The 25,730-nt window shown below is 42.2% G+C and overlaps 1 protein-coding gene across 1 annotated transcript; it reads left to right on the plus strand.

The window, feature by feature from the left end:
• Positions 1-21,415: 21,415 nt before the first annotated feature.
• On the plus strand, positions 21,416-22,491 carry LOC123728791 (trace amine-associated receptor 13c-like). The gene has a single exon (XM_045701752.1). It carries the CDS (start codon positions 21,529-21,531, stop codon positions 22,489-22,491), a length of 963 nt encoding a protein of 320 aa, XP_045557708.1. The 5' UTR covers positions 21,416-21,528.
• Positions 22,492-25,730: the final 3,239 nt, after the last annotated feature.

Below are 25,730 nucleotides of genomic sequence, written 5' to 3' on the forward strand. Positions count from 1 at the left end.
CTGCCCAGTAACTAGAATATGCATATAATTATTGGCTTTGGATAGAAAACACTCCAAAGTTTCTAAAACTGTTTGAATGGTGTCTGAGTATAACAGAACTCAAATGGCAGGTCAAAACCTGAGAGATTCCTTTACAGGAAGTGGCCTGTCTGACCATTTCTTGAACTTCTTTGCCATCTCTATCTTTTACAAAGGATCTCTGCTCTAACGTGACACTTCCTACGTCTTCCATGGGCGCTCAGAGCCCGGGAAAAACCTGAATGTCGTCATCCCAGCCCCAGGCTGAAACACATTATCGCCTTTCTCAAGTGGCCGATCAAGGGACTGTGGGCTTAGGCGCGTGCCCTGGCCGCCCCCGTCTTTGTGATTTTTCCTCTGTTTGCCGAAAAGGAGATTCCCGGTCGGAATATTATCGCTTTTTTACGAGATAAATTGCATAAAAATTGATTTTAAACAGCGGTTGACATGCTTCGAAGTACGGTAATGGAATATTTAGAAAATGTTTTGTCACGAATTGCGCCATGCGCGCGACCCTGATTTACCATTTCGGATAGTGTCTGGGACGCACGATCAAAACGCCGCTATTCGGATATAACGATGGATTATTTTGGACCAAACCAACATTTGTTATTGAAGTAGCAGTCCTGGGAGTGCATTCTGACGAAGACAACAAAAGGTAATCAAACTTTTATAATAGTAAATCTGATTTTGGTGAAGGCTAAACTTGCCGGGTGTCTAAATAGCTAGCCCGTGATGGCTGGGCTATGTACTTAGAATATTGCAAAATGTGCTTTCACCAAAACGCTATTTTAAAATCGGACATATCGAGTGCATAGAGGAGTTCTGTATCTATAATTCTTAAAATAATTGTTATGCTTTTTGTGAACGTTTATCGTGAGTAATTTAGTAAATTGTTAGCAAATTCCCCGGAAGTTTGCGATGGGTATGCTAGTTCTGAAAGTCACATGCTAATGTAAAAAGCTGTTTTTGTATTTTTGAGGAATTTGTATTTCGCGCCACGCCTATCATTGGATATTGGAGCAGGTGTTCCGCTAGCGGAACGTCTAGATGTAAGAGGTTAACGGCAGGAGGATGGGGCAGAGTCAAGAGCAGGATACTGAGGTCCAGTAATGCCGAAGTTTTATTCACACCAAAACAATCGGTGGTCAAAAAGGCACAGGGTGCGCACAACACCCAAAAGGAAAAACAGTAAAGTTGGCACTATGAAGAAACTAGAAGAAATGTAACTATTCTCCTGAGTGGCGCAGTGGTCTAAGGCACTGCATCTCAGTACTAGAGGCGTCACTACTGGATGGAAAAATACTGAGGATAATAGCGGGTGATATTGCCAGTCCTATTTGCAATATTTTCAATTTTAGCCTACTAGAATGTGTGTGCCCCCAGGCTTGGAGGGAAGCAAAAGTCATTCCGCTACCTAAGAATAGTAAAGCCACCTTTACTGGCTCAAATAGCCGACCAATCAGCCTGTTACCAACCCTTAGAAAACTTTTGGAAAAAATGGTGTTTGACCAGATACAATGCTATTTTACTGTAAAGAAATTGACAAGAAATTGACAAGGTACTTTCAGCATTCTTATAGAGAAGGACATTCAACAAGAACAGCACCTACTCAAATGACTCATGATTGGCTGAGAGAAATTGATGATAAAAAGATTGTGGGGGCTGTCTTGTTAGACTTCAGAGTGGCTTTTGACATTATCAATCATAGTCTGCTGCTGGCAAAATAATGTGAAAATTGAGAAAGTTGAGGTGACTAAACTGCTTGGAGTTACCTCGGATTGTAAACTCTCATGGTCAAAACATATTGATACAACAGTAGCTAAAATGGGAAGAAGTACAGTTGAAGTTTACATACACTTAGGTTGGAGTCATTAAAACTCATTTTTCATCCACTCCACAAACTTCTTGTTAACAAACTACAGTTTTGGCAAGTCGTTTAGGACATCTGCTTTGTGCATGATGTAACAGTATATCTTCCGTCCCTCTCCGCGCCTCACAAATAATTTTTCCAACAATTGTTTACAGACAGATTATTCCACTTATAATTCACTTTATCACAATTCCAGGGGGTCAGAAGTTTGCATACACTAAGTTGACTGTCCCTTTAAACAGCTTGGAAAATTCCAGAATATTATGTCATGGCTTTAGAAGCTTCTGATAGGCTAATTGACATCATTTGAGTCAATTGGAGGGGTACCTGTGCATGTATTTCAAAGCCTACCTTCAAACTCAGTGCCTCTTTGCTTGACATCATGGGAAAATCAAAAGAAATCAGCCAAGACCTCAGAAACAAAATTGTAGACCTCCACAAGTCTGGTTCATCCTTGGGAGCAATTTCCAAATGCCTGAAGGTACCATGTTCATCTGTACAAACTATAGTACGCAAGCATAAACACCATGGGACCACGCAGCCGTCATACAGCTCAGGAAGGAGACGCATGATGTCTCCTTCCTGCAAAAAGTGCAAATTCATCTCAGAACAAGAGCAAAAGTCCTTGTGAAGATGCTGGATGAAACAGGTACAAAAGTACTTCTATATCCAGAGACATAACCTGAAAGGCCACTCAGCAGGGAAGAAGCCACTGCTCCAAAACAGCCATAAAAAAGACAGACTACAGTTTGCAACTGCACATGGGGAAAAATATCATACTTTTTGGAGAAATGTCCTCTGGTCTGATGAAACTAAAATAGAACTGTTTGGCCATAATGACCATTGTTATGATTGGAGGAAAAAGGGGAGGCTTGCAAGCCGAAGAACACCATCCCAACCGTGAATCACGGGGGTGGCAGCATCATGTTGTGGGGGTGCTTTGCTGCAGGAGGGACTGGTGCACTTCACAAAATAGATGGCATCATGAGGGAGGAAAATTATGTGGAAATATTGAAGCAGCATCTCAAGACATCAGTCAGGAAGTTAAAGCTTGGTCGCAAAATGGTCTTCCAAATGGATAGTGACCCCAAGCATACTTTCAAAGTTGTGGCAAAATGACTTGAAGGCAATGCTACCAAATACAAATTGAGTGTATGTAAACTTCTGACCCACTTGGAATGTGATGAAAGAAATAAAATCTTAAATAAATCATTCTCTCTACTATTATTCTGACATTTCACATTCTTAAAATAAAGTGGTAATCCTAACTGACCTAAAACAGGGAATTTTTACTCGGATTAAAAGTCAGGAATTGTGAAAAACTGAGTTTAAATGTATTTGGCTAAGGTGTATGTAAACTTCCGACTTCAACTGTATGTCCACAATAAAGCGCTGTTCTACCTTCTTAACAGCAGAACCTAGTTTTGTCGCACCTGCACTACTTTTCAGTCGTGTGGTCAGGTGCCACAAAAAAGGACTTATGACATTTTGCAATTGGTTCAGAACATGGCAGCATGGTCAGCCCTTGGATGTACACCGAGAGCTAATATTAATAACAATATGCATGTCAATCTCTCCTGGTTCCAAGTGGAGGAGAGATTGACTTCATCACTACAGTACTTGTATTTATGAGAGGTGTTGACATGTTGAATGCACCGAGCTGTCCGTTTGAACTACTGGCACACAGCTCTAACACCCATACATACCCCACAAGACATGCCACAAGAGGTCTCTTCACAGCCCCCAAGTCCAGAACAGACTATGGGAGGTGATCCAGCCGCTCTCCCGACTGACGTCCCTCTAGGCCCCCCACCAGCCAGAGGCACAGGAGCGTCGGGATCACTTCTGTTCCCCAGAGCATCTCAGCTCCCAAGTATATGAAATCCAGAGTGCACAGTCCACAACACCAAGGTCTGCACCCTCCTCAGCCAGCTTCTTGACTAGCCACAGTTAAGGAGACTCCCGCTCCAGTTGTGGAACCACAGCCAGCCTCTGTCAAGGGCCTGTTCTGGTTGCCATTGCAGAGTCGTCTTTTCCTCCCTGTGTGGCTGACACTCGGGTGCCTGAGGTTCGACTGTCTGCTACCCTGGTAACTTCAGCCACAAAGACTCCACCTGCTCTCCCTCAGGAGCCCCTCACTGCTCCTGGCCCAGAGTCCAAGCCCGCACTGAAGTCGTCACCTTGAATGGAGCCACAGCCTGCAGCTACAGCAGAGGTCAAGTACAGGGATCTCTCCAGTCACAGCCTGGTGGGACCTGCCAGTCCCAGGCCTGGAGTCTGGCTGGCCCCACCTGCTAGGACTGTGATAGTTCCGGCGTCTGAGGGTTCTGCTACCTCCACACCTCTCCTCAAGGGACTTGCCAGACATCACTTAGGGTGACCCACCACAAGTCACCCCTGATGTCTCCCCTGACCTAGTTGTCCAGTTCCTTTCCTTCCCAGTAGGGCAAGAGTTACCGCCACACCTGGTAGGGTTAGAGTTACAGTTTCGGGCCTTCCTGGCTGGTGTAAAGTGACCAGGCTTTGAGTGTCCTGCCCCTCATGTAGGTCCAGTGTATCCTGCATCCATGGTAGGTTTAGAGTTCCCTCCCTTCCGGGTAGGTTTACAGTTCCCTTCCTTCCCTGTAGGGTCAGAGTTCCCTTCCTGCCATGATAGGTCATAAATTAGCTGCCCCGTCTGCAGGTCTGCAGTCTCCTGCCCAGCTCAGATCGCAGCCCCTTACGTTAGTTGTTAGGCAGATCCCTATCCCACCAGGCTTTGATTCCTCTGCCATGCTAGGCCATAAGTTAGCTTCTCCATCTGCAGGTCTGCAGTCTCCTGCCCAGATTGCAGACCTCTACATTAGTTGTTAGGCAGTTACCTATCCCACCAGCGTTAGAGCCTCTTGCCTTAATAGGACCCGAGTTTGTTGTATTAGGCTGGCAGTCTCCAGACATAGTCATCCAACAGCCACTTATCCCACTATGCTTAGAGCCTTCTGCCCTGCTAAGCCACAAGTTACCTGTGCTAGGTTCTTAGTCCTCAACCCTCATCAGCCCTCAGTCCCTAGCACTAGGTCATTGGTCTCCAGCTGCACTAAGTCATTGGTCTCCAGCTAAACTAGGTCATTGGTCTCCAGCTGCACTAAGTCATTGGTGTCCAGCTGCACTAAGTCATTGGTCTCCAGCTAAACTAGGTCATTGGTCTCCAGCTGCACTAAGTCATTGGTCTCCAGCTGCACTAGGTCATTGGTCTCCAGCTGCACTAGGTCATTGGTCTCCAGCTGCACTAGGTCATTGGTGTCCAGCTGCACTAGGTCATTGGTGTCCAGCTGCACTAGGTCATTGGTATCCAGCTGCACTAAGTCATTGGTATCCAGCTGCACTAGGTCATTGGTTTCCAGCTGCACTAGGTCATTGGTATCCAGCTGCACTAGGTCATTGGTTTCCAGCTGCACTAGGTCATTGGTATCCAGCTGCACTAAGTCATTGGTATCCAGCTGCACTAGGTCTGTTGTCTCCAGCTGCACTAGGTCTGTTGTCTCCAGCTGCACTAGGTCATTGGTCTCCAGCTGCACTAAGTCATTGGTATCCAGCTGCACTAGGTCTGTTGTCTCAAGCGTTTGTAATCCTTCAGTCCCTAGCCCAGGTGGGTCATCAGGCTCTTGCCCCGCTAGGTTAAAAGGTACCAGTTGCTCTAGTAGGGCTACCAGTTGCTCTAGTAGTTGCTCTAGTCTGCTATTCTCCAAGTCCAGCATCAGTATCCCTGGTAAGTCCAGAGTCGTTCTCCCTGTCAGGTCCGGAGTCGTTCTCCCTGCCAAACCACCTGCCCTCTAACCCTATTACAGGTGCTGAGTCAATGGCTTACTGGTGTTTTTCCATGCCATCCCTGGGGTCACTTGAGTTGGTTGAGTCACTGACGTGGTCTTCGTGTCTGGGTTGGCACCCGCCCCTTGGGTTGTGCCGTGGCGGAGATCTTTGTGGGCTATACTCGGCCTTGTCTCAGGATGATAAATTGATGGTTGGAGATATCCCTCCAGTGGGGTGGGGGCTGTGCTTTGGCAAAGTGGGTGGGGTTATATCCTGCCTGTTTGGCCCTGTCCGGGGGTTTCATCGGATGGGGCCACAGTGTCTCCTGACCCCTCCTGTCTCAGCCTCCAGTATTTATGCTGCAGTAGTTTATGTGTCGGGGGGCTAGGGTCAGTCTGTTACATCTGGAGTATTTTTCTTGTCTTATCCGGTGTCCTGTGTGAATTTAAATATGCTCTCTCTAATTCTCTCTTTCTTTCTTTCTTTCTTTCTGTCTCTCGGAGGACCTGAGCCCTAGGACCATGCCTCAGGACTACCTGGCATGATGACTCTTTGCTGTCCCCAGTCCACCTGGCCATGCTGCTGCTCCAGTTTCAACTGTTCTACCTGCGGCTATGGAACCCTGACCTGTTCACCGGACGTGCTACCTGTCCCAGACCTGCTGTTTTCAACTCTCTAGAGACAGCAGGAGTGGTAGAGATACTCTGAATGATCGGCTATGAAAAGCCAACTGACATTGACTCCTGAGGTGCTGACGGGTTCCACCATCGACAAACAAATATTTGACTCTGCTGGTCATCTATGAACATTTGAACATCTTGGCCATGTTCTGTTATAATCTCCACCCGGCACTGCCAGAATAGGACTGGCCACCCCTCATAGCCTGGTTCCTCTCTAGGTTTCTTCCTAGGTTCTGGCCATTCTAGGGAGTTTTTCCTAGCCACCATGCTTCTACACTTGCAGTGCTTGCTGTTTGGGGTTTTAGGCTGGGTTACTGTACAGCACTTTGTGACATCTGCTGATGTAAGAAGGGCTTTATAAATACATTTTAATTGATTTGATATGATTTTATTAATGAAGATGCCTGTTGAGGATTTGTGAGGCATCTGTTTCTCAAACTAGACATTCTAATCCACTTGTCCTCTTGCTCAGTTGTGCACCGGGGCCTCCCACTCCCTTGTTGATTCTGGTTAGAGCCAGTTTGCGCCGTTCTGTGAAGGAAGTAAGTGTTATACGAGATCTTCAGTTTCTTGGCAATTTCTCGCATGGAATAGCCTTCATTTCTCAGAACAAGAAGAAACTGACGAGTTTCAGAAGAAAGATTTTATTTCTGGCCATTTTGAGCCTGTAATCGAACACACAAATGTTGATGCTCCAGATACTCAACTAGTCTAAGGAAGGCCAGATTTATTGCTTCTATATTCAGAACAACAGTTTTCAGCTGTGCTAAAATAATTGCAAAAAAGCTTTCTAATGATCAATTAGACTTTTAGAATGATAAACTTGGATTAGATAACACAACGTGACGTTGGAACACAGGAGTGATGGTTGCTGAATTTGATTTTCTTTTATAAAGAAGGACATTACTAAATGACCCCAAACCTTTGAACAGTAGTGTATTTTTTTTTCAGCCTCCGTACCCGCAGGAAGACATTTGCCTTTTGTTTGGCCCGTCGTTGTAATTAAGAATTTGTTCTTTTACTGACTTGCCTATGTTAAATAAAATCAAAAATACAAATTTGTATGCCGAGGAACTTGAAGCTTTTCACCTTCTCCACTGTGGTCCCATTGATGTGAATAGGGGCGTGCTCTCTCCTTTGTCTCCTGAACTACACAATCAACAACTTTGTTTTGCTGACGTTGAGGGAGAGGATATTTTTCTGGCACCACTCCGCCAGGTCCCTCATCTCCTCTATGTATGCTGTCTCCTCATTGTTGGTAATGAGGACTACTACTGTTATGTCGTCTGCAAACTTGATGATTGAGTTGGAGGTGTGCATGTCCACACAGTCATGGGTAAACAGGGAGTACACAGGAGGGGGGCTGAGCATGCACCCTTGTGGGGCCCCTGTTTTGAGGATCAGCGTAGAAGAGGTGTTATTTCCTACTTTCACCACCTGGGGGCGGCCTGCCAAGAAGTTCAGGATACAGTTTCACAGGGCAGGGTTCAGACCCAGGGCCCCAAGCTTAGTGATGAACTTGGATTGTACTTTGGCGTTGAAGGCTGAAATATTGTCAATGAACAGCATTCTTACATCGGTATTCCTCTTGTCCAGATGGGATAGGGCAGTGTGCAGTGTGATGGCGATTGCATCATCTGTGGATCTATTCGGGTGGAATGCAAATAGAAGTGGGTCTAGGATGTCAGGTAAGGTGGAGGTGATATGATCCTTAACTAGCCTCTTAAATCACTTCATGATGACAGAAGTGAGTGCTACAGAGCGATAGTCATTTAGTTCACTTACCTTTACTTTCTTGGTGGACATCTTGAAGACAGTGGGGACAGCAGACTGGGATAGGGAGAGATTGAATATTTCCTAAACACTCAAGCCAGCTGGTCTGCACGTGCTCTGAGGACACGGCTAGGGGATGCCATCTGGGCTGGCAGCCTTGCGAGGGTTAACACACATAAATGTCTTACTCATATCCAAAGTGCTGGAGTAAAGAGTTACATTTTTTTAAATGTTTTCCTGCAGAGTGAAACAGAGGACAGGGATTACTTTCAGTATGTACAGTGGCCAGAGGAAGTCAGTATAATTCACAATCTGTGACAGAGGGATAACTTGACTTATTCTATACTGAACAAAAATATAAACGCAAGGTTACAGAGTTACAGTCATATGGAAATCAGTCAATTTAAATTATTTAATTAGGCCTATGGATTTCACATGATTGGGAATACAAATATATATATGTTGGTCAAAGACATACAAAAGTATGGGGACACCACTTCAAATTTGTGGATCTGGCTATTTCAGCCACACCCGTTGCTGGCAGTTTTATAAACTCGGTCACACAGCCATGCAATCTCCATAGACAAACATTGGCAGTAGAATGGGCTTACTGAAGAGCTCAGTGACTTTCAACGTGGCACCGCCATAGGATGCCACCTTTCCAACAAGTCAGTTCATCAAATATCTGCTCTGCTAGAGCTGCCCCGTTCAACTGTAAGTGCTGTTATTGTTCAATGGAAACATCTAGGAGCAACAATGTCTCCGCCACAAAGTTCTAGGCCACACAAGCTCACAGAACGGGAAGGCAGGAATCCTCTGTCCTCGGTTGCAACACTCACTACCGAGTTCCAAACTGCCTCTGGAAGCAACGTCAGCACAAGAACTGTGAGCTTCATGAAATGGGTTTCCATTGCCGTGCAGCTGCACACAGGCCTAAAATCACCATGCACAATGCCTAGTGTTGGCTCGTGTGGTGTAAAGCACGCCACCATTGCACTCTGGAGCAGTGAAACATTTATTCTCTGGAGTGACAAATCTTGATTTGGCGGATGCCATGAGAACGCTTCCTGTCCCAATGCATAGTGGCAACTGTAAAGTTTGGTGGATGAAGAATAATGGTCTGGGGCTGTTTTTCATGGTTTGAGCTAGAGCACTTAGTTCCAGTGAAGGGAAATCTTAACACTACGGCATACAATGACATTCTAGACTTTGTGACAACAGTTTGGAGAAAGCCATTTCCTGTTCCAGCATGAAAATGGGTTTGTCGAGATCTGTGTGGAGGAACCTGACTGGCCTGCACAGAGCCCTGACCTCGACCCCATCGAAGAACTTTGAAATGAATTGGAACGCCGAGTGCGAGCCAGGCCTAATCGGCAAAATATTGTATGATGCAAAAGGCATCATCATACTGTATGATGATGTGGCCGGTGACACATTGATACTTGAAAGTCAATATCTTCAAAAGTTGACATCAGACATGCACATAATTTTGGGGCTGTATCAACAGTGGACTAGTAAAAAAAATAACAAAATAAAGTTTTTGAGTGTAGTTTGCCTTTAATTAAGGGCATAATCGCTAACCTCTAGGCCGCTCCACACTATTAGCCACAACCCTGGGTCAGTGATGCAGTACCACACGGCCAACCCGGGCTCTAATCAATTTGACACATCGCTGCAAAACTCACGTACATGCTCTAAATAAGTTAAGACATCCATCTACACAGCCATCAGCAACGCAGCCAAGGAGTACAGCCTGCAGGTATATGGTACGTAAACAACAACCTCAGAATGCTACAAAATGTAGGTGTACAGTATGTGTGTGTGTGTGTGTGTTAATACACAGTATGTGTGTTTTGTCCCTCCGGTCTCCCCCATTATCTGTGGTCAGAACCAGGTCCAGAACATGTGAGTGTGGTGGTGAACAACCCTGTGTCTCTAACCTGTGACATCCCTCTTCCTGCTATCACCTGGCTGAACGATGGAAACACAACAGAGCAGGAGACCGCAGCAGACACTTCAACCTCAACATACTGGTTATGAACACTACCACCACTCTCACTACCACTACTCTCACTATCAGTACTCTCACTACTACTACTCTCACTACCACTGCTTTCACTACATCACTGCTGCCAGGTCAGGGGTCCCATTAGAGTCTTTTGGCATGTTAGATATGTCTATATTGACCCTGGATCATATTAAGTATATATGTTGATTCTGGATCATGTCCCAACTCAGAGAGGCCGTTTAATTTTTTTTAATTTCAGTTCTGTACTTGTGAAAATGTCTTGTTATTTGTCAAATACACTATAGAGAGGATGTAGGATTGAGACTTGAGTGAGTTTAGGGGGAGGTTTAATCTGAAACCTACCTCTTCATGAGTATCTTTATTAATGCCACCCCCCTATCTGCTAAATGACTAAAATAGAAAATGTGTAGCAGAGGTGAGTAAGAATCATGGTCTCATGATGAGGTAGCCCTGCCTGGTACTTCTAAATCAGTGTCACCTTCAGTGAAAGAAGTTGGATTCTTGACCTGTGCTGGGAAGACTAGTTTAGAGGTGAGGGTTGTGCTGAGGCTAAGGCCTGATGGAAGTTGTACTCAAACTTATGACAATAGAGCTGTACTTAGGTTCACTTTGAATGTTTATGCCTTATTAGGGCCCTGGAGTAAAGCATTTGTGTGTCTCCAACACCTTTAATTGGTAGAATTCCTTAGAGTTTTGGACCTCATTGTTCCAGAGCCTTACATACAGGTGGTAACAGGACCCTCTGGTGTCAGAAACGTAAAAATGTTGAACTAACATCATTAAGTTAAAGAGTTACACAGTAGAGACAATATAGTCCCAGAGCACAGGTTGACTTTTGCTGATGTAATATGGTCTCTAAGAATCATTCAGAGGTGAAAGACGTATTTTTTTATCTGTCATTTAGCAGAAGCTCTTATCCAGAGCGACTTACAAGAACAATTAAGGTTAAGTGTCTTGCTCAAGGGCACATCAACATATTTTTCACCTCGTCGGCTCTGGGATTCAAACCAGCAGCTTTTCTCTTATTGGCCCAACATTTAAACAGCTTGGCTACCTGGCACCGGATTTTGAGAGTTAGTTTTGATTAATCTTGTATTTATTTTATGTTCATGCTCACAAGGCTTCCTTGCAAATGAGACCTTGGTCTCAATGGTGACCCACCCTGTATGATTAAATAAAATACAAATCACAATGTATTAGATGTGTGTTTGTGTTTGACACCTTTAATTGGTAGAGGGATATATGTGTCATTATGACAGAGCCCTGCATGTTTTGAAGAATATTTGAATATGTAAATGTGTGACTAGTTCCAGTTTTCCGTACGGCTTGTAATATATTGTGTTTGTGTATTTATATGCTGACGTCTCAAAATTAATTTCCATGTAAATGGACAATAAAGTATATGGGATTGTAGGGCTAACAGAACCCTCTGGAATCTGACAGAACAACAACAAAGTATATATTTTTTATAAAAAAAATCAAATCAAACTTTATTGGTCACGTACACAGATCTGCAGGTGTTATGGCAGGTGCAGCAAAATGCTTGCGTTACTAGCTCCAACAGTGCAGTAGAATGTCTCTACACAAATAATCAAAACAAGAAACCAATAAATATATATTGTATGTTCATAAATATGGACCTCATTTAGCATTAGTAGGTATAGTGGGGCCTGAAATTATTGACATTATTGATAAAGATGAGACATAATGACTGTATAAAATCAATAATACAAAAAAAATGAAATTATAGTTTTTCATACTAATGCAATTGCTCAGAGAAAAATGTTGTTTGACAAGTAATATATTTTTTCTCCCAAAAAGGTAAGGGTAAAAATGTACACCTTTTAAAGATTATTTAAAATTAACCTGTTGGGGCAACAGGTTAGCAATGAACCCCGAGTCGGGATTGCTAACAAGGCTGGAAATTCAAAACATCAAAAATCTAATAATTTCAATTTCTCAAACAATCAACTATTTTACACAATTTAAAAGATAAAAATCTCCTTAATCTAACCACATTGTTCGATTTTCAAAGAGGCTTTACGGCAAAAGCATAAAGTTAGATTATGTTAGGACAGTACATAGCCACAAAAGTACAAACATCCATTTTCAATTCAAGGTCAGGCGTCACCAAAAGCAGAAACCAGCTAGAATTATGCACTAACCTTTGTCAATCTCCATCAGATGACACTCCTAGGACATTATGTTATACAATACATGCATTTTTTGTTCCATCAAGTTCATATTTATATCCAAAAACAGCATTTTACAGTAGCGTGAAATTCAGATTTTTTCTTCTCTGAAATGCTTCCGGTGAACATAACAAAATTACTATTCGAAAACATTGGTAAATTATAATATTGTCATTCAAAGAATAATATATTATCATCTCGTAATTGCTACCGAATGGCCAGATCTCAAAATAACTTTACTGGGAAATCACATTTTGCAATAAACGGGGTGCTATGCTAAGAACAATAAGCTATGCTATACAGTTAGCATCATCTAATATCGATAATAACATTGTAAATATCCCCTTACCTTTGATTATCTCCATCAGAAGGCACTGCCAGGAATCCCAGGTCCGGAACAAATGTGGTTTCTTTTGACAAAGTTCATAATTTATGTCCAAATAACACCAAGTAGTTAGCGTTCATTATGCTCCCACAAAACGTGGTGGGGGGTTGTAAAATCACGCCGAAAAGCTAAAAAAACCTAGTAAATAATCTATTTACGTTCGTTCAAACATGTCAAACGTTGTTTAGCATTAATCTTTTGGTCCATTTTTAACGTTAAACATCAGTAATATTTTCACACAACCTATCCTATGTCTAGATAAACAATAATGACAAACTCACGCTTCTCAGATTTATGCGCAGGCGCCAAAAAATGAAGTGATGACATGTCAACTTCCTTGCATTCTAATTTGCTCTCTGTTTATCATAGATGCTTCAAACAACTTTATAAAGATCGTTGACATCTAGTGGAAGCCGTAGGTGTTGCGAAATGAATCCTTTCTCACTATGGTATCTATAAAACAATGACACTAAATAGTACAGTCACAAAATTCAAAAAAAAATTAAATCTATTTTTCACAGGTTTTTGCCTGCAATATGAGTTTTGTTATACTTACAAACACCATTCAAACTGTTTTAGAAAATTCTGAGTGTTTTCTATCCGAATGTGTTAATAATATGCATATCCTAGCTTCTGAGTTGGTGTAGGAGGCAGTTAAAAATGGGCACATATTTTTTCAAAATTTCTCAATACTGCCCCCGAGCCCCAACAGGTTTTAGTAGTGAAAAGGTTATTATTTAATTCCATATTCCTAGCACTCAATGACTACATCAAACTTTTTGGATGCATTTGCAGTTTGTTTTGGTGGTGTTTCAGATTATTTTGTGCCCAATAGATATGAATGGTAAATCATATAATGTTAATTTGGAGTCTCTCTTGTTGTAAATAATAATGTATTATGTTTCCTGTTGTGGATAGGGGGCAGTACTTTCAAGGCCGGATGAAAAAAAAACATACCCGATTTAATCTGGTACTACTCTTGCCCAGAAACTAGAATATGCATATTATTAGTAGATTTGGATAGAAAACACTCTGAAGTTTCTAAAACTGTTTGAATGGTGTCTGTGAGCATAACAGAACTCATATGGCAGGCAAACACCTGAGAAGATTCCAAGCAGGAAGTGGCCTGTCTGAGAATTTGTAGTTCTTCTATTGGTTCTCTATCGAAACTACAGTATCTGTGGGGTTACGTGGCACTTTCTAAGGCTTCCATTGGCTCTCTAAAGCCTTCAGAAAGCGGATTGAGGCGTCTCCTGTCTCTGGGCAGAGTATGGTAGCTCAGTTTGTCAGTGGTCTGCCTGGTGACTTAGAGATTGGATATGCGTGGTCACGCGACCATGCTGTTTTTTCTTTTCCTCTTTGAATGAATACACTATTGTCCGGTTGGAATATTATCGCTATTTTACGAGACAAATACCATCAAAATTGATTTTAAACAGCGTTTGACATGCTTCTAAGTACGGTAAAGGAACATTTAGATTTGTTTTGTCTCGAAATGCGCTCACGCGTTACCCTTTGGATAGTGACCTGAACGCACGAACTAAACGGAGGTATTTGGACATAACTATGGATTATTTGGAACAAAAACAACATTTGTTGTGGAAGTAGCAGTCCTGGGAGTGCATTCTGACGAAGATCAGCAAAGGTAATACAATTTTCTAATAGTAATTCTGAGTTTAGTGAGCCCCGAACTTGGCGGGTGTCAAAATAGCTAGCCGTGATGGCTGAGCTATGTACTCAGAATATCGCAAAATGTGCTTTCACCGAAAAGCTATATTAAAATCTGACAAAGCGATTGCATAAAGGAGGTCTGGATCTATAATTCTTAAAATAATTGTTATGTATTTTGTCAACGTTCATGATGAGTAATTTAGTAAATTCACCAGAAGTTTTGGGTGGGAATGTATGTTCTGAACATCACATGCCAATGAAAAAAGCTGTTTTTGTATATAAATATGAACTTGATTGAACAAAACATGCATGTATTGTATAATATAATGTCCTAGGAGTGTCATCTGATGAAGATCATCAAAGGTAATACAATTTTCTAATAGTAATTCTGAGTTTAGTGAGCCCCGAACTTGGCGGGTGTCAAAATAGCTAGCCGTGATGGCTGAGCTATGTACTCAGAATATTGCAAAATGTGCTTTCACCGAAAAGCTATTTTAAAATCTGACAAAGCGATTGCATAAAGGAGGTCTGGATCTATAATTCTTAAAATAATTGTTATGTATTTTGTCAACGTTTATGATGAGTAATTTAGTAAATTCACCAGAAGTTTTGGGTGGGAATGCATGTTCTGAACATCACATGCCAATGTAAAAAGCTGTTTTTGGATATAAATATGAACTTGATTGAACAAAACATGCATGTATTGTATAACATAATGTCCTAGGAGTGTCATCTGATGAAGATCATCAAAGGTTAGTGCTTCATTTAGCTGTGTTTATGTGACATATACGCTTGCTTGGAAAATGGCTGTGTGATTGTTTTTGGCTATGTACTCTCCTAACATAATCTAATGTTTTGCTTTCGCTGTAAAGCCTTTTGAAATCGGACAATGTGGTTAGATTAACGAGAGTCTTATCTTTAAAATAGTGTAAAATAGTCGTATGTTTGAAAAATTTAAATTATAGCATTTTTGAGGTTTTTGTATTTCGCGCCTCGCCTCGCTCGTGAATAAGAAAGAAAAAATTGGAAACGCACAAATATCATACACCCCCCCAAAATGCTAACCTCCTCTGTTATATTAATGGTGAGAGGTTAGCATGTCTTAGGGGTATGATATTTATAGCATCTGTAACATTCTCACTGATCATTATTCAGGATTAATTTGTAGAGTCACAATCTTGATGTAGTCATTGCATGGGACCAAATACTTATACTTTTACTACTTTAATACACACAATACTTTTGCTTCCCTAAAATGTGAGGACTGTGTAAAAAAAGTTATGTAATTTCTAAATGCTTCAACTGAAATGAATATGGGTGAAAATACCCTCAAAATAAAGCTGCCAACCTCATAGTCATTGTCTGATTTCAAATCCAAACTTTTGAAGTATAGAGTCAAAAGAAGAAAATATGCTTTACTGTCCCAATAATTACAGAGGGCACTGTATGTAACCCATTTTAACTAAATGTGGCCTGTATACGTCACTCTAGTTAAAATCCCAGAGGAATGCATAATGTCCAGCAGAGAGATATGTAACCCATTTGAACTAAATGTGGCCTGTATACGTCACTCTAGGTAAAATCCCAGAGGAATGCATAATGTCCAGCAGAGAGATATGTAACCCATTTGAACTAAATGTGGCCTGTATACGTCACTCTAGGTAAAATCCCAGAGGAATGCATAATGTCCAGCAGAGAGATATGTAACCCATTTTAACTAAATGTGGCCTGTATACGTCACTCTAGGTAAAATCCCAGAGGAATTACGTACCATGTAAAAACTGTTGGTCACTAAATCCAGCTCGAAGGACCAGTAATAACACTGTAGGTAATTACCACTAATTACTTCATGTTACTTTGACAAGTTTCAGCTATATGTTCTACTGTACGGCTGTTACTATTTTTTCATGTTGGAGTTGCCAATACCGCCCTATTTAGTGATCAACAGTTTTTTACATGCTCTGTCATTTCTATGGAGTTAGCAACCAATTGTTTTTACATGGCCCTTTGAGACGGATTTAGTCACCAACAGTTTTTACATGGTCTGTAATTTATCCGAATTTAGTGACCAATAGTTTTTGCATGATTCTGATCTGCTCTAGTTGAGATGTTGCAGTACCCAGAAGAGGAGTTGTTTCCTCACCCCAGGATGCAGATTAGTTATCTTGCATCCCTAACAAGTATGAGGCTGCTTTCACCACTCACCTCAGCACACACTGCCACAAGAAGCCATCATGCACCTGAGGAAGATGAGTTCCCTACACAGCTCTCTCATCTAAGAGACCAGCCCTGCTCCAGACCTCCTCAGTGGTCAAGGAGTGACCATACTCTCACCAGTTGGGAGCTGATGAGGGAATATGAGTACCTACATCACAAGCAGAAAGAGATCAGGAGGGCGTACTCAAGAGGGCGTACTCTAGGCCCTCCCAACCTGAGTCACCGCCGCTGGAGCACCGGTACCGCTGCTACTCTCCTGACCACCACAGCTCTAGGCCTCCCTGGCTAGAGCCATCATCACCACCATGAGAGCGCCATCACTGCCGGTCCTCCCCGAGTTAGCCAGGCTACTCCCCTGAGAGACACTTCTCCAGGACCTCCTGGCCTGAGTGTTCACCACCTCCACGAGACCATTGGACCACACTACGTCCAGAGGATGCCAAGGTATTTAACAGATCTTCGTCCTCGGTTGGGGTCTACGTCGTGTCTGCCAGAACATCGGGTGTGCCACCTCCCCCCGAGGTGATCCAGCCACTCTCAGAAGTCAACACTGTTTCTCCCCTGACCTAGTTGTCCAGTTCCTTTCCTTCCCGGGAGGGAAGAGTTACAGTGTCGGGCCTACCTGGCAGGTGTAAAGTGACCAGGCTTTGAGTGTCCTGGCCCTCAAGTAGATCAAGTGCATCCTGCCTCCATGGTAGGTTTAGAGTTCCCATCCTTTTTTATTTATTTATTTATTATTTTTGTTTAACTTTTATTTAACTAGGCAAGTAGTTAAGAACAAATTCCTATTTACAATGATGGCCTAGTAACTGTCTTGTTCAGGGGCAGAACTACCGCTGAAGTTCTCTGAGACCCAGGAACCCGAAACCTTCTCATTCCATAATCCCATCTGAGTCTTCCAGAGCCCATGCAGTTGGGCCATGCTCCTCTCCCGTGTATCGAATGTCAAAGGCGGATCCAAGAAGGGCTCTGCCTATACTGTGCAGGGAAATATCATCTATCCAGCCATTTCCCTGTTCGCTCCCAACAGAGAAATGAGAAGGGTGCCTCCGCTGCCATGCAGATAGGTGTGTCCTTATTTCTAAATATCTCTCAGAAGCAATTCTCCATCCCAGTATTGATAACCATGAAGGGGATTACTATGTATGTAGAGGGCTTGATAGATTCGGGAGCAGCAGGTAATTTTATTGTTCACCAGGTAGTACAAGAGCTTGACATTGATCTAACACCTGTCACCCCTCCCTTAAGGATTAACACCCTGGACGGGCACCCATTGGGCACGGGCTTCATTACGCACCTGACACAGCGTCACCCTCCAGATTGGAGTCTTCCACACTAAACCATTCAACTCATGGAACTCTCATTCCCCAAACAGCCACTCATCCTCGGACACCCCTGGTTTGTCGTCATAACCCTGCCATCTCGTGGCGACAAGGTGAACTACTGTCCTGGTCTCCTACCTGCTTCACCAGTTGTCTCAGCCTACCCTGCAGAGCCACCACCATTGAGGAATCTGCCTCTGCAGTGCCATCATCCATACCATCTGAATACGCCCAGTACAGCAATGTCTTCAGCAAAATCAAGGCCTCCACTCTGCCACCACATCGCCCAGGGGACTGGGCTATTGACTTACTCCCTGGAGTGTCCCCACCGAAGGGCCATGTTTAACCCCCCCATCTATCCCGGAAAATGAGGCAATGGAGAACTACATTGATGAAACACTCAAATGGTTTCATTCGTCCTTCTTCCCGGCTGCGTCCAGCTTCTTATTTGTTGGAAAAAAGGACAGTGGTCTCAGACGATGTATTGATTACCGTTCCCTGAATGACACGATGGTCAAGAACCACTTCCCTCTTCCTCTGATCACAGCGACCCTTGAACAAAAGGCATCTATACAAAACTCGACCTGCAAAGTGCATATAACCTTGTCCGTATACGTGAAAGCGTCGAATGGAAGATGGCCTTTATCACCGCACAAGGGCACAACGAAAACCTGTTCATGCCCTATGGCCTTACGAATGCCCCCGCCATCTTCCAATCGTTTTATGAACAAGGTTTTCCAGGATATGATCAACCGATTTCTCATCGTATACATTGATGACAACCTGATTTACTCCCACTCCCTGAAGGAACACATACAGCATGTGCAAAAGGCTCTTCAATGGCTCCTTGACCATAACCTTTATGTGAAGACTGAAAGAGCACCTTGTTTGTAACCTCAGTTTACGGATTGACCTGAAGGGGTCAGCATGGATGAGAACAAAGTCACCGCCGTCAGTAACTGGCCCAAACCCACCACCGTTAAGGAACTCCATTATTTCATTGGGTTCTCCCACTACTATTGCCTGTTCATTCGGAACTTCAGTTAAACTGTCGCTCCCTTCACTTCCCTTACCAGCCAAATGACCCAGACTCTTCAATGGTCTGATACTGACTGCTTTCAACAACTTGAAACACCTCTTCACCTCAGCTCCTGTCCTTCGCCAACGTTATCCTACCCTTCCTTTCACCCTGGAGGTGGATGCCTCCGGAGTAGGAGCCGTACTCTCTCAGCGGGTGGGAACACCTCCAAAATCACATCCCTGTGCCGCCTTCTCCAGGAAGTTGTCCTCTGCTGAGAGGAATTACGATGTGGTGAACAGAACTCCTCGCCATCAAGCTGGCCCTCGAGGAGTAGCGACACTGGTTGGAGGGCGTACAACATCCCTTTCTCTTCCTAACAGATCATCGTAATTTGGAAAATATCAGAGGGGCCTAGAGGTTAAACTCCAGACAAGCCCGCTGGGCTATCTTCTTCACACGCTGCCATTTTCATGTTACTTATATCCCTGGAAAGAGAAACGTAAAAGCTGATGCTGTCTCCCGCCAGTTTGACCTTAACTCAGACCCTACACCCACTATTCCTTCCTCTTCCATTATGTGACCGTGGGAGTGGGAGGTTCACTATGCCATACAAGAATCCCTAACCTCAGACCCGGCTCCTCCTGAGACACCAGCTGGGAAGAGTTACGTACCTGCAGCTGTTAGACCCCAACTGATGCAATGATGTCACACGTCTTTGAGGTCAGGACATCTGGGAATTACACGAATCAACAAACTTCTAGCCTGTAAGTTCTGGTGGTCCTCACTGGCATCTAACATAAGGGATTATGTAAGGTTCTGGATTTATTTTCTTAGTCAACCTTGTGTTCTGTTTCCCTGTCTTCATTTTTGTTCATTGATTTCACCTGTGTTAGTTACTCACCTGGTCTCATCAGCTACTTATTTACTTCAGTTAATTCTGGTTTTGCCTTTGTGGTGTATTGTTCGTTTTGACTCTACTAAGCCTTTTCCCAGGTTGTTTGTAAGAACCAGTTATAGCCTTCAGTCCTAGTTGATTCACCTGCATGTTTGCCTACCTGTGTACGACCATTGCCTTCCTTGACCACGATTCCTGCCTTCTGCCACAGCGAAATAAATACCTGCCGCGCTGCGCGTGAATCTACACCTTTTTCTCCCTGACTATTATTCATTACATTAATTGAGACGAAGTCTCCCTCAACTTGAAGACGAATGGTTCATAATTCAGTTCAGATGGACATTTGTAAAAGTCTATGGAATTTTCATATGGAATAGCACTATTCGTTTTGACTGCATGTGCTTTAGTGCATACTGCCAAACAAAGGCAAAACGCAGTAACTACGTCATTTATTTTACTGCAAAATATGACATCAAGGTATTTTTCTGTGTAGACAGACAGCACTTTCTGATACCGCATGATATTTTCTGATCAACTGGCTTGTTCCTGTGTCAGGAAACGAATACCACATTAATCAGATAATATACTTGGCCATTACAACAGATCAAATTTGTAGTTTTTGCATTTTGCCTTTGTAGGGCAGCATAAACTTATGCCATTTCAAGTTCACTACTGTCAACTTTCCTCCACACTGACTAGCTGACATGTGGCGTGCCGTCACGTCTCCGGAGGTTGTGGATTATGTTCTAAACTGAGCACTGACATCACTGTAACGGCTGTCTGTGGAAGTAGACCAAGGTGCAGCGGAGTTAGTGTTCATCTTTGAATTTTAATAAACGTAAGAACACTATACACACAAAACAAGAAAACCGACAGCCAAACAGTCCTGACAGGTGCAAAACAATAAATAGAAACAATCCCCCACCAAAACCCAAAGGAAAAACAGGCTTCTTATGTGTGACTCCCAATCAGCAACAACGAACTACAGCTGTGCCTGATTGGGAGCCACACACGGCCCAAAACAAAGAAATACAAAAACATAGAAAAATGAACATAGAACGCCCACCCAATGTAACACCCTGGCCTAACCAAAATAAAGAAGAAAAACCCCTCTCTATGGCCAGGGCGTTACAATCACCCACAACAGTCTTACACAGTAATCCTATTTCCCATGTAAAACAGCCATTGAGTGACCAAAAAAACGCCATACTATATTTTCCCCATTAAAGTGCTCAGTTGAGAAAATGTACCGAGTAAGTTATGAACAAATTCTTATTTACAATAACGGCCTACCCTTGGAACGCAACAAATTAAATAGGTGAAAACAATATCATCTCTAACTATCAGTAAGGCTGAAGGACAGGCTAGGTGGGCACAGCAACATCCAATCCTGTCATTCATTACATCATCCTTTCACAAGTAATTTGTTTAACCAACCGTTTGTTCATTTCTGTGCTCATGTGTGTGTGTGTGTGTGTGTGTGTGTGTGTGTGTGTGTGTGTGTGTGTGTGTGTGTGCGTGTGCGTGTGTGTGTGTGTGCAGAGAGATCCTGGGGAGGGGAGTTTCTGTCAGTAACTCAGGGATAAATAGAGAGGCAGAGCTCAGAGTTTGTCAGAAGTCTGACCTGACAGGGTCACACACAGGACCTCAGCATTTTTACCAAATGGAGAAAAAGGAAGATGTTCAATACTGTTTGAAAGATGGAAACTCTTCTTGCAGAAAGGCTTTGCTATCGACATCTATCTACATAACACTGTACATCTTCTTCTCATTGATTTCAGCAGTTACAGTATTTTTGAACCTACTGGTGATCATCTCCATCTCTCACTTCAAGCAGCTCCACACTCCAACCAACCTGCTCATCCTCTCTCTGGCTGCGTCAGATCTCATGGTGGGACTGATTGTGATGCCAGTAGTGACTGTAGCAGTAATGGAAGCATGCTGGGGTTTTGGGGAATATTTCTGTGCGTTTCATTTCTACATCTCTTTCTTATGTACTTCTTTATCTCTGGGTAATTTGGTCTTGATATCTATTGACCGCTATGTTGCTGTGTGTGACCCCTTATTGTACCACTCTAAAATAACAACAAGAAGAATGATGTGTTGTATATCCGTTACCTGGTGTTGTTCTATCATATACGATGCTGCTATTATAAAAAACTTAGTAAATGTACAGGTACCCAGTAAGTGTTTGACAGAATGTTTTATTTTTGAAGGAATAACCTGGGGTAATATTATTGACCTTGTAATTACAATGGTTGTCCCGTGCTCTATTATTATAACACTTTATATGAAAATCTTTGTGGTGGCCAGATCACAGGCCAGAAAGGTGTTTTCTAAAGAGGCTGCCAGTGTGTCTGGTGTTAAAACTCTACAGGCTAATAAGTCTGAGACAAAAGCAGCAAAAACTCTTTCTATTGTTGTTTTGAACTATTTCATTTGTTGGATTCCATTTCTATTCATTAACTTTTTTTATTTTATTTTAATTGACAATTTCTTATCATATTTCATATTTTTTCTGCCACTTGTTAATTCCTTAATTAATCCAATAATTTATGCATTATTTTATCCATGGTTCAAAGTGACAGCTAAACTTGTATTAACTTTGAAGAAAAGACGTTCATAGTTCCTATAATTATTTTCCCTAGGTTGGCAACCAGAGGTTTGATTAAGTTTTCTACAATTGTTGTAAGTATTTATTTCATGTAACAGAACACTGGCATTACTTACCTCAGTGTTGTCATCATAGATACATGTGGTGTTGATACAGATTGATTTGGATTGGAATGGAATGACTTGGAGAAGGCCCTTGTTTTATAAAGGATACTGTAGTCATTATGGATTGTGTACTCCAAATACCTAAGGCTGTGGTTGTTCCGTGTTACTTAATGACAAATAGTAAGCCTTCTAATAGTACATTTTGAGGACGTCATGAGTCATTCTATATGTTGTATAACATCTCCCTCTAGTGGCTCAATTGTGACACAACGTCTTCATCAAGTTTAGTAAAGTTGAAATGTGCAACACTGCATGATATCAGATGACGTCCAGATCTAACTAAATTGTGTATTGTGTAAGTAGTTGATGGTAAAATGTAAGAATATGCAATTATGGGTAACACTTTATAATAACATTCAGTAATAAACCATCTGTAAGGCATTTACAGTTTGCCCACCATTTAATATTAAGGCCACATTTGTGAAATGTTACTCAGCTAGGTATTCTGACATTTATGAGTGACTACTACAGTATATACATTAATTATTCAACACAACAGTGTAGGAGACCACAGTAGACACTTCAACCTCAAAATACTGGTTATGAACACTACCACTACTCTCACTACTTCACTGCTGCTAGGTCAGGGGTCACGCCAGAGCAGCCCTCTCAGAAGCTGTTTAGTGTGAATGAATATGGAGATTGGGCAACACACTAAATAGTTTATAATGGATTAGTAAATAGTTAATTCATCATTTATTTATAGTTACTCTCATATTTATTTTTGTAAGCAAGTTATTCACACATTTATACATTTTTTTGTAGTATGTGATAATGATTCAGAAGATCATTCATCAGATGTTTGAATAAATATCCTTATAAACCATTTACTGATCATTAGTGAAGTAGTTTTGAAGTCCCTAATATAAAGTGAGGACTATTCATACTTTCTTAATACTTTATAAATGTTTTGAACTGCGACTAGTGTAATTCATCACAAAAAGATGGACATGCTATTGGTAGACATTCCAGCAGTACCTGATGCTCCTTAAGGTCTCAAAATGACCTAGAACATATCAATGGTTAAACAATAAGCAACACAACTTGAATATGAAAAAATATATATTGAACATTTATTTGAAAACAGTCACACTGTTGTAATAGTGTGCTGAAGGAAGTAACGTGTTTGTCTGAAAAATATAGCATTCTTGTTTCTAGGAAGTGACTGATTGCGCTCATTAGTATCAAATCAAATCACATTTTATTGGTCAAAAACGTGTTTAGGAGATGTTATTGCGGGTGTTGCTAAGTGCTATGCATCTAGTTCTGACAGTGCAGCAAATCTAACAAGTAATATCTAACAATTTCGCTACAAATACCTAATACACACAAATCTAAGTAAAGGACTGGAATTAAGAATATATGAATATATGGATGAGTAATGTCAGAGTGGCTGAGACTAAGAGCAGTTCATAGACTGCTTACAGGGAAAAGGAACCAATATATAAATACATACATTAACTGAACATTACTTTTAAAGGGTTTCAACCTTTAATGCACAACTAAATCAAATCAAAATCACATTTCATAGTTCACACAAACATATTTAGCAGACGTTATTGCGGGTGTAGTGAAATGCTTTTCTTCCTAGCTCCAACAGTGCAGTAGTGTCTTACAATTCACAACAACACACTCAAATCTAAAAGTAAAATAATGGAATTAGGAAATATATAAATATTAGGACAAGTATTGTCTAAGTGGTATTGACAAAAAAAACAGTAGAATACAGTATATACATATGGGATGAGTAAAGCAGTATGTAAACAATATAAAAGTGACCAGTGGTCCATTATTAAAATGACCAGGGATTCCATGTCTATGTACATACTGCAGTAGCCTTTAAGGTGCAGAGTTGAGTAACTGGGTGGTAGTTGCCTAGCGATGGGTATTTAACAGTCTGACGGCTTTGAGATAGAAGCTGTTTTTCAGTCTCTCGGTCCCCGCTTTGATGCACCTGCACTGATCTCTCCTTCCGGATGATAGCGGGGTAAACAGGCCGTGGCTCGGGTGGTTGATGTCCTTGATGATCTTTTTGGCCTTCCTGTGACATCGGGTACTGTAGGTGTCCTGGAGGGCAGGCAGAGTGCCCCCGGTGATGCGTTGGTCAGAGCGCACTACCCTCTGGACATCCCTAAGTATTCAGAGCCTTTACTCAGTACCTTGTTGAAGCATCTTTGCCAGCGAATACAGGGTATGACGCTACAAGCTTGGCACACCTGTATTTGGGGAATTTCTCCCATTCTTCTCTGCAGATCCTCTCAAGCTCTCTCAGGTTGGATGGGGAACGTCGCTGCACAGCTATTTTCAGGTCTCTCCACAGACGTTCGGTCAGGTTCTAGTCCAGTCTCTGGCTGAGCCATTCAAGCACATTCAGAGACTTGTCCTGAAGCCACTCCTGCATTGCCTTGAATGTGTGCTTAGGGTCGTTGTTCTGTTGGAAGGTGAACCTTTGGCCCCATCTGAGATCCTGAGAACACTGGAGCAGGTTTTCATCAAATCATAAAATCAAATCAAATGTATTTGTCACATACACATGGTTAGCAGATGTTATTGGTCACATGGTTAGCAGATGTTAATGCGAGTGTAGCAAAATGCTTGTGCTTCTATTTCCGACCATGCAGTAATATGTAAAGGAATGAGTAAGAATATGTACATAAATGTATGAATGAGTGATCGCCGAACGGCATAGGCAAGATGCAGTAGATGGTATAGAGTACAGTATATACATATGAGATGAGTAATGTAGGGTATGTAAACATTATATAAAATGGCATTGTTTAACGTGGCCAGTGATACATTTATTACATACATTTTTCCATGATTAAAGTGGGTGGAGTTGAGTCAGTATGTTGGCAGCAGCCACTCAATGTTAGTGATGGCTGTTTAACAGTCTGATGGCCTTGAGATAGAAGCTGTTTTTCAGTCTCTTGGTCCCCGCTTTGATGCCCCTGTACTGACCTCGCCTTCTGGATGATAGCGGGGTGAACAGGCAGTGGCTCGGGTGGTTGTTGTCCTTGATGATCTTTTTGGCCTTCCTATGACATCGGGTGGTGTAGGTGTCCTGGAGGGCAGGGAGTTTGCCCCCTG

This window comes from Salmo salar, chromosome ssa18 (assembly GCF_905237065.1).
Source record: "Salmo salar chromosome ssa18, Ssal_v3.1, whole genome shotgun sequence".
Taxonomy (NCBI): domain Eukaryota; kingdom Metazoa; phylum Chordata; class Actinopteri; order Salmoniformes; family Salmonidae; genus Salmo; species Salmo salar.

What these genes read in the sequence shown, in the direction of transcription:
- LOC123728791 (XM_045701752.1), top strand. Translation starts at nt 21,529, where the DNA reads ATGGAGAAAAAGGAAGATGTTCAATACTGTTTGAAAGATGGAAACTCT.